The 8,458-nt window shown below is 42.6% G+C and overlaps 1 protein-coding gene and 1 long non-coding RNA gene across 2 annotated transcripts in view; one reads left to right on the top strand and one right to left on the bottom strand.

Moving 5' to 3' along the window:
* Positions 1-1,335: 1,335 nt before the first annotated feature.
* gdf6b (growth differentiation factor 6b) lies at positions 1,336-2,888 on the top strand. Its single transcript, XM_019874099.1, has 2 exons — positions 1,336-1,345; positions 1,652-2,888. The coding sequence occupies exons 1-2, from the start codon at positions 1,336-1,338 to the stop codon at positions 2,686-2,688; spliced, it is 1,047 nt and encodes a 348-aa protein (XP_019729658.1). The 3' UTR covers positions 2,689-2,888.
* Positions 2,889-3,050: 162 nt separating this feature from the next.
* Positions 3,051-8,458, bottom strand: part of LOC109518360 (uncharacterized) — a 7,961-nt gene continuing 2,553 nt past the window's right edge. The window contains exon 3 of the long non-coding RNA XR_002168746.1: positions 3,051-3,447. This is a non-coding gene — a long non-coding RNA (uncharacterized LOC109518360). The remainder of the gene's footprint in view (positions 3,448-8,458) is intronic.

Here is an 8,458-nt window from a genome sequence, read left to right as displayed (position 1 = left end):
TTGTTTTTTTTTTTTTTTTATGTCTGTGTTAGTTTGTTTTGTGGACAGAATTGTTTATTTCTGTTCGTTCTTGTTTTTGACTAGGTTTTGAATTTTGTTGTAGTGTTTTTTTGTTTGTTTTTGTTTTTCGAGGCAGACAATTTGTTTTGTGTTTTTTATTTTGTGTTTGGACGGTGAGCTTTTTTTAGTTTTTTTTGGTGAAGATTTTGTTATTTGTGTTGTTATTTAATTGCGATTTGTAGTTATTTGTTCCTCTTGTTTGGTATCTTTAATGTTTTGTAAAGACAATTTCTTCTATTTGCTTATTGAATTTTATGGGTTTTGTAGTTTTTTTTTTTAATTTTGCAATAATTTAGTTTTTCTTGTTTTTGGGGGGTCATTTAGTTTTTAACTTTGGTTATTTGTGTGTTTTGTGGAAAAGTTGTGTGCATGATCTTTTCACTCATGGCCATGCACTAAATGTGTTTTTGAATGTTTTTGTTGACTAATTTATTTGTTGTTGTTTATGTTTTTGGAGAATATATATATTTTTTTGTTGGACATTTTTTTGTGTTCTTGAGTGTTTGGCCAAGAATTCGTTTTTTTGTGTGGTTTTGTTTTTCGTGGACGGTTGACAAAGTCTGTGCAAAATAATTTAAGAATTGTTTATTTCTGTTCGTTCTTGTTTTTGACTCGGTTTTGAATTTTGTTGGTGTTTTTTTGTTTGTTTTTGTTTTTCGAGGTAGACAATTTGTTTTGTGTTTTTTATTTTGTGTTTGGACGGTGAGCTTTTTTTAGTTTTTTTTGGTGAAGATTTTGTTATTTGTGTTGTTATTTAATTGCGATTTGTAGTTATTTGTTCCTCTTGTTTGGTATCTTTAATGTTTTGTAAAGACAATTTCTTCTATTTGCTTATTGAATTTTATGGGTTTTGTAGTTTTTTTTTTTAATTTTGCAATAATTTAGTTTTTCTTGTTTTTGGGGGGTCATTTAGTTTTTAACTTTGGTTATTTGTGTGTTTTGTGGAAAAGTTGTGTGCATGATCTTTTCACTCATGGCCATGCACTAAATGTGTTTTTGAATGTTTTTGTTGACTAATTTATTTGTTGTTGTTTATGTTTTTGGAGAATATATATATTTTTTTGTTGGACATTTTTTTTGTGTTCTTGAGTGTTTGGCCAAGAATTCGTTTTTTTGTGTGGTTTTGTTTTTCGTGGACGGTTGACAAAGTCTGTGCAAAATAATTTATTGTGCTTTCGTGTGTTTGTTTTATGGATTTTTTTTTGTTTGTTTTGTTCAACCTTTGTGATGTTCGTGTTTTTTGGACTATTCGTTTTATTTGTTTTGCGTTTTAGCATGTTTTTCAGTGAGTTTTTCATGGATCATCCATCCATCCATTATTGGAGTTGCTTCTCCTCACAAGAGTCGTGGGTGTGCTGGAGCCTCTGCCAGCCCGCTTCGGGCTGTAGTCTCTCAAATATTTTTTTTTTTGTGTGCGTTTATTAAGTTAGTGGACAATTTTTGTTTTTTTAGAAAATCGGACAAGATACAATGTAACAAATTACACAATATTTCATGTGAATAGTTTTTTTTTTTCATGATTTGTTTTGGTTTTATGTGTTCTTACTCTTTGTGGCCTTTGGAAAATACTTTGCGTATCTCATCGAAAAAGATTTGTTGAGCTTTCTTTTGTTTTCTGTTGCTTGTGTTTCTTTTGTTTTTCAAGCAATCGTTTTATCCGTTTTGGTTTGTTCTTGCGATGTTTTTTGGTGCATTTATTGCACAATAATTCACGTGGATTGTTTTTTTTTTTTTTTGACTGTGTATCATCTTTCCTCAGACGATCTCCTGCTTTCTCCTCTCAGAAGGCAACATTATCTCTTCGACGTGTCCACCCTCTCAGAAAAAGCAGAGGTCCTGGGAGCTGAGCTGAGGCTCTACACCAAATTGTCCGGCAATGTTGGCCTGTCTGAGCCCGTGGAGCTCCATCTGCTCTCGTGTCAGGACCGGCGGCTCCTAGACTCCAAAACCCTGGAGCTGCAGGAATGGTCCAGACCCAGATGGGAGGTCCTGGATGTGTGGGAGCTGTTCAAAGAATGGAGGCGCCAAGAGGAGAGCGTCGGGAAGCACTTCTGCCTGGAGCTCATGGCCGAGTCAGACAACTCTGAAAGACAGCTGGATCTGAGCCTACTGGGTCTGCACCGGCATGCTCGGCCCCGGCAGAAGAAGGCCATCCTGGTGGTCTTCACCCGATCCAAGCGAAGGCAGACGCTCTTCGGCGAGAAACGGGCGGGTCGAGCCAAAAACCGTGCGCCCGGGTTCAAATCCGCACGCAGCAAGCGGACGGCGGCATCCAGGATCCGCCATGGGAAACGGACGGGCAGGAGATCCAGGACCAGGTGCAGTAAGAAACCACTCCGAGTCAACTTCCGTGAGCTGGGCTGGGACGACTGGATCATCGCCCCGCTGGACTATGAGGCGTTCCACTGCGAGGGCGTGTGTGATTTCCCGCTGCGCTCACACTTGGAACCCACCAACCACGCCATCATCCAGACCCTGATGAACTCCATGAACCCGGGACACATGCCGCCCAGCTGCTGCGCTCCGGCTAAGCTCAGCCCCATCAGCATCCTCTACATCGACTCGGGCAACAACGTGGTCTACAAGCAATACGAGGACATGGTGGTCGAGGCTTGCGGTTGCAGGTAGGACTTTGGACCCTGGACTCTGGACCCTTTGGCGGCTTTGAATCCTGAAAGGTCTGACGTGGATTTAGTGATGAGTACATACCTCATAACATATATTCCTGCATTGTTCTTCATCCGTAAACCCACCAAGAAAACTCCTCCGTCCAGTTCCCTTCAAGTTTCCAAATTGACGTAACCTAATTTAACTTGAACTGGGTAAATGATTGACCAAAAATAATTTATGACTTGACCCCCCCAATACATTAAAACAGCACATTTTCAGTGGCCTTTTATTGTGGCCAGCCAAAGGCACACCTGTGCAATAATCTATCCATCCTGCCATTTTCAACACCGCTTATCCGGTTCAAGGTCATGTGGTGCTGGAGCCTATCCCAGCTGACATTTTGGGTGAAAGTGTGCACTAAAACGTGCTGTCTATTTAAGTGCTAGATATTAGACTATCTCGGCTAAAGAGAGGTGCTCACTAATCTAGATTTAGACAAAAGTAAGATGAAGTAGTTCAATATAAATAGGTTCAAAGAAAATGTCATTCATTTCAAGTTGTTTGACATTAAAAGGGCTCACATTTGTTCCGAAGATAAGAGTGTTGAAAGGATTACTTCGGGGGGAGGGGGGGGAGGGGCACAAGACTGGAAACCTGTGCCAAGGCCTCGCATTCCTAATTTGGATTAGTATTGAATTGAACACCTTCAGAAGTACAAACCTGCTTCGTAAGTGTGATGTTTCCCGTTAGGATTCACGTAGGCGTGGTCGTTAAATCCTGTGTGGTGAAAACATTCACAGTCAGAGATACAGCTCAAGTAAGAAAATCCTTGAGCAGCATAAGACAGTTGTTTATAATGTTGAGCAAAAATGGGTTGCTTTGAAAATGGGATGGCAGTATAGTTAAATAACCACCCGCCCCCGCCCCAAAAAAAGACGAAAAGCGACTTGACGGAGGTAGCTGCTCCTCAACCGGAAAGCAATAGCTTAGCATTAAAACCGGATTAGGAAATAGCACTGTTTGACACATGCTGTCAGCTTGTTAGGCAAAACCCTTTCAAGGATCATTTGGTGGAAAGAGTTGCCACACAATCATTATCTAGACAAAATTCAAAGTTGTTGGTTTACTTATTTTACTTCCTTGGCGGGAAGAGTCAACCAACTAGCTTAGCACAATGAACACATGCACGTCAGATGTGAGCCTTTACTGTTGCTTAACACAGGCAGCAATCTTTTAGTCACACAAAATGCACTTTCCTCTTCCAAAAATACATCTATATTTCATAAACTTTATATATATCGACTTCTAATGCAGAACAGTTTATTTATCGTCAAATTATCTCTATATATTATCGTCAAATATGTTATCGGATCAACTTTAGTTCGATTCTGGCTCAGGCCTTCCTGCGTGGAGTTTGTATGCTCTCCCCGTGCCTGCGTGGGTTTTGTTTGGGTACTCTGGTTGCCTTCCACATTTCAAAAACATGCCTGGCACGTTAATGGAATGCTCTAAAATTGTCCCTAGGTGTGTGTGCGCGAGTGCAAATGGTTGTTCGTCTAATTGTGCCCTACGATTGGCTGGCAACCAGTTCCGGGTGTCCCCCATCTAATGCCCGAAGACCACTTGGATCCAGCACACCCGCGACCATCATGAGGATAAGAAAATGGATCGATGGATGAATGGATGAATGGATGAATGGATGGATCAACTCTATTGTTACATTGCTGGTCTGCAGCCAGTGAAATGTCATCATTTTTATTTGTCTGAATGCAAATGTGGAAATATTTCAGTGTGTGTCCTCAAATTTTGGTGTTTGTTGTTCTTTTCTGATGCACTGATGATAAAAAAAAAGTACCGCATGTAAATATTTGATGTGCAATTGATAATTTGTTTTTTTGTAAGTTATTGCGAACACATGCTGGATGTTTTTGTGTGAGATTCATGCTGTCAGACAATAGCACGTCTGTCTTAAAATGATCATTTCAGGCTGAAGAGTTAGCTATCGTGCTTTTGTTCCTTTTTTTTATATATTTACTAAGTATATATTATTGATTTTTCACATAAAATTGCTCAGCTAAATAATTATATTCATATGAAATGTAATACAAGACATCTAGAGTACGAATTAAAGTATAAGAAAACATGTCTAAGTTTAACGTGTAATTTAACAATTTCTGGGATGGAATTCTATCTTTGATGAAAAAAAAAAAAAGGGCTTCGGGATGGACCCCTGAGGGATGTCTTATGAGTTGAGCACTGCACTACAGTACCCAAAACTGGTTTGCATGGATGAAACTCTTCTTGTCTTATGTCAAAAAGGGCTGTGGGGTCAAGAGGGGGTCACCAGACAAGTGGGCCCAGTGCCACCTTCCCTGGGTGGCCTCAGTCTGTGTGTGCGTGTGTGTGTGTGTGTGTGTGTGTGTGTGTGTGTGTGTGTGTGTGTGTGTGTGTCGGCTAATACTGGACAAACAAATTGGCGTACAGATGCAATGGCTGACCCCTCTTTACTCTACAGTGGGACAATGGTAGCGGAAGATCCCGACATCAGATTAAAACTGGCTTCTCCATCCGGGGTTCAAAGTTTAAGTGGCCTATTGTCCTCGTTTCAGTTGTGTGTGTGTGTGTGTGTGTGTGTGTGTGTGTGTGTGTGTGTGTGTGTGTGTGTGTGTGTGTGTGTGTGAGAGAGGCAGGGGGGTGTTGGGAGGCACTAAACAACCTCTAAAAGGCTGGACTGAAATGCCCAATTACAAGGTGAGATATAAAAAAAAAAAAAAAAAGGAGGCGGAGACAAAAGAGCAGAATGCGACATCTCTGCAGTAGCCCCCCAGGAGGCGTTCCTGCTCTCGAGAAGATTTGCTGCGAAATGGAGCTATGTACAAAGACACACAGGATGGGGCTGTTGTCATCAGCATGGAAGCGGCGGCATCAATGTCTCGCACATGTGGACAAAGACGAGGCAGGAGAAGGAATTTCAATGTGGAATTAGAAGCCAGAGAACAAGAAGAGTTGACAGGAAATGTTGCAACAGCTTGAGAAAAAGCCCCGAAATAAACACACCGGACACAAAATTAGGTACACCTGTTTTTCGCACTTATCTATGAAAATCCAACTCTCGCCTGGGGCAACTAGAGGACTTCGCGGCATCTGCAGGAACAGCAGGTTGAGCACAACGAAGAAGAAAAAAAAAAAGTATCTTAAATCTGCAGGTGAACATAATGAAGCGTGATGGGAGGAAGTCTCACTCACACGCAAGCATGCACTTCATAAAGGGTTTGGGGTGTAAAACGAAAACAAGGGGCCCCAGGATGGAGCCCTGAGGGACGTCGTATGAGTTTAATGTGTATATGTGTGTGTCGGTTAGGCCAAGTTAGTCTTTTTTTATGTGTGATCCTCTTTTTTTTTCATCTTTTACTGTCACATAGGGATGGGGAGGATGAGGACACATGTTTGCAATAGGAACTTGCAGCCGTCTCTCATGACTGCACTTGACATCCGTTCTTGTGTGTGTGTGTGTGTGTGTGTGTGTGTGTGTGTGTGTGTGTGTGTGTGTGTGTGTGTGTGTGTGTGTCTGTGTGTGTGTGTTTTAGTAAGTAAAAACAGAGCAAGTGTCCATCAGACAATTTAGACCCGAGTGCCATTGGTTTAGGGTGATAACGCTGGTTTTATGTGTTGCTTTCCAATCCGTCTGCACTTGGAAACACAAACCAGATGAGAAAATCCACCCCCCCCCACGGCCCCCCTCCCGACATGATTTAAAAGTGTCTGCCGAGAGCTCATTATGTCACAACGGCTGGTCATCACATCAAAGGGGAATGATACGACATACGAGGTGAGTCCCCCCCCACCCCCACCCTACCACCACCACCACCAAACAAAAGTTAGGGTTTTAAAGTTGGGCTCCAAGCTGCAATTAGGGTTTCAAATTAGAGTTATGGTCTCAAATTGGGGTTCTAAGCCTGGGCAGGGTTTCAAACAACAGTTTGTTTTGAAATAGGGTTTCAAGTTTCAAGTTTGAGTGTCAATCAGAGTAACAATATACAAGCCTGGATAGAGTTTCAAAGAGGATTAGGCTTTCAACGTACAGTTTCAAGCCTAGCTAGGGACTCAACAAAAGATTTAGGGTTTCAACGTAGGGTTTTAGGGATAGATAGGGTTTCAAACAAGAGTTCCAGTTGAAGAATAGGTTTCGGTTGGCGGTCCTAAAACTGACTTCGTGTTTCAAACAGGGTGAGGGGTTCAAATTATAGTTTGAAGACAGAGTCTCAAGCCCAGGTCGCATTTTGAACAAGCTTCGGGTTTCAAATTTGGGTTTCAAGAAGCGGTTAAGGTTTCAAAATGACATTAGGACAGCAAACTGTGACGTACCGGCTTGTACTGTAGAAGGAATAGTGGGGGCCTAAAAGGTGGTGATGGTGGTGGTAGTGGTGGTGGTGGGGGGATCGGTGGGTGTGCGAAGGGTGGGCGGGGGTCCGTCAATCCAAGGCAAAAAAGGCAAAAACGGTGTTTTGCCGTTGGAAGGGAAACCCAAAACGTGATGTGTAGCCCGCGAGCGGCCGGACGGGAAATGCAAGGTGACGCCAACGTGCTCACTGAGGAAGTGTTGATAGGGGTGGGGGAAGTAGGCTATAGGGGGGGAGGTCCCGGGGGGCTTCTAGTGTGGTAACCACAAAGATTTTTTATTTCCATTGACAGAACAGAAAAGCTCCCACACTTTGGTCAAATGCACAGGCATGCGCACACACAAATGTACAAATCAAATTTCAAAACAGGGTTTGGTTACGTTTCAAACGCGGGTAATGGTTTCCAAGTAGCGTTTAAAATAGGCAATAGGGTTTCAGGTCTTTTGCGTGACTTGATGACATAACATGGTGCTTGGCAGCCATTTTGAAGTGCACAATGTGGGATTACTGCCTGGAGAATTTTTGTGTGCGTGGGTATTTGACTCATGTGTCGGTGGGCCACCTTGAAACTGTCCGCGCAAGACATGATGCGCTTAGATGACTCGACCTTACGTTAATTTGCTGCTGAGATTTATCAGAGCTCAAAGTTCCCCCTAATGCACATTCAGCGCTTGCTTGAAAGGCAATTCCTGGCACTCGGAAAGTTCTTGGTTTGAAAGCCTAACCCCGTTCTGGATTTTTTTTATCATCATCTTCTTCATTGGTACTGTGACAAACCCAGGTTTAAAAGCATGCACTGAAACTCTAACCCTAGCTTGAAACCTTCATCCAAATTTGACATGCTAACCCAAGCTCGTCTTGAAACCCGAATTTTAAACACTTAACCTTCTTCAAAACCCTAACCCTGACTTCAAACCATGATTTGAAATCCAAACCCAGATTTGAAACCCGAACGCAGACTTCTAACCAATGTGTTTACAAAACTAGAAGCAAGGATTTTATGGTGTTCCTCAAGGGTGTATCCTGGAACCCTTGTCGCTCTTTAAAGTGGTCTTCATGCGTTCCGCTGGAGCCACAGTACCCACCCCCACCATCTCCCCGCCCAAACTTGGCTGTCCCTCTTTGACCTTTAGGTGTTGATTGCGCTGCAAGCGCTAAATCTTTCCCGGTCGTCAGGGTTCAGAGGTCAATGAGGCGGCGGAGTCTAATGGTGGCAAATAGCGTCAATCACCTTAAAACGACAAAAGACGACACACACACATTCACACACACAGTCAAGGAATGTCCGGAATCTGCTACGGGTTAATCCACTGCCATAGAGCGTATATATACACACACACACACACACACACACACACACACACACACACACACACACCCACACACAC

This window comes from Hippocampus comes, unplaced genomic scaffold, assembly GCF_001891065.2.
Source record: "Hippocampus comes isolate QL1 unplaced genomic scaffold, H_comes_QL1_v1.1 scaffold166, whole genome shotgun sequence".
Taxonomy (NCBI): Eukaryota; Metazoa; Chordata; class Actinopteri; order Syngnathiformes; family Syngnathidae; genus Hippocampus; species Hippocampus comes.
The sequence above is the reverse complement of the archived record's forward strand: the minus strand, read 5'-3'. Positions and strand labels throughout refer to the sequence as shown.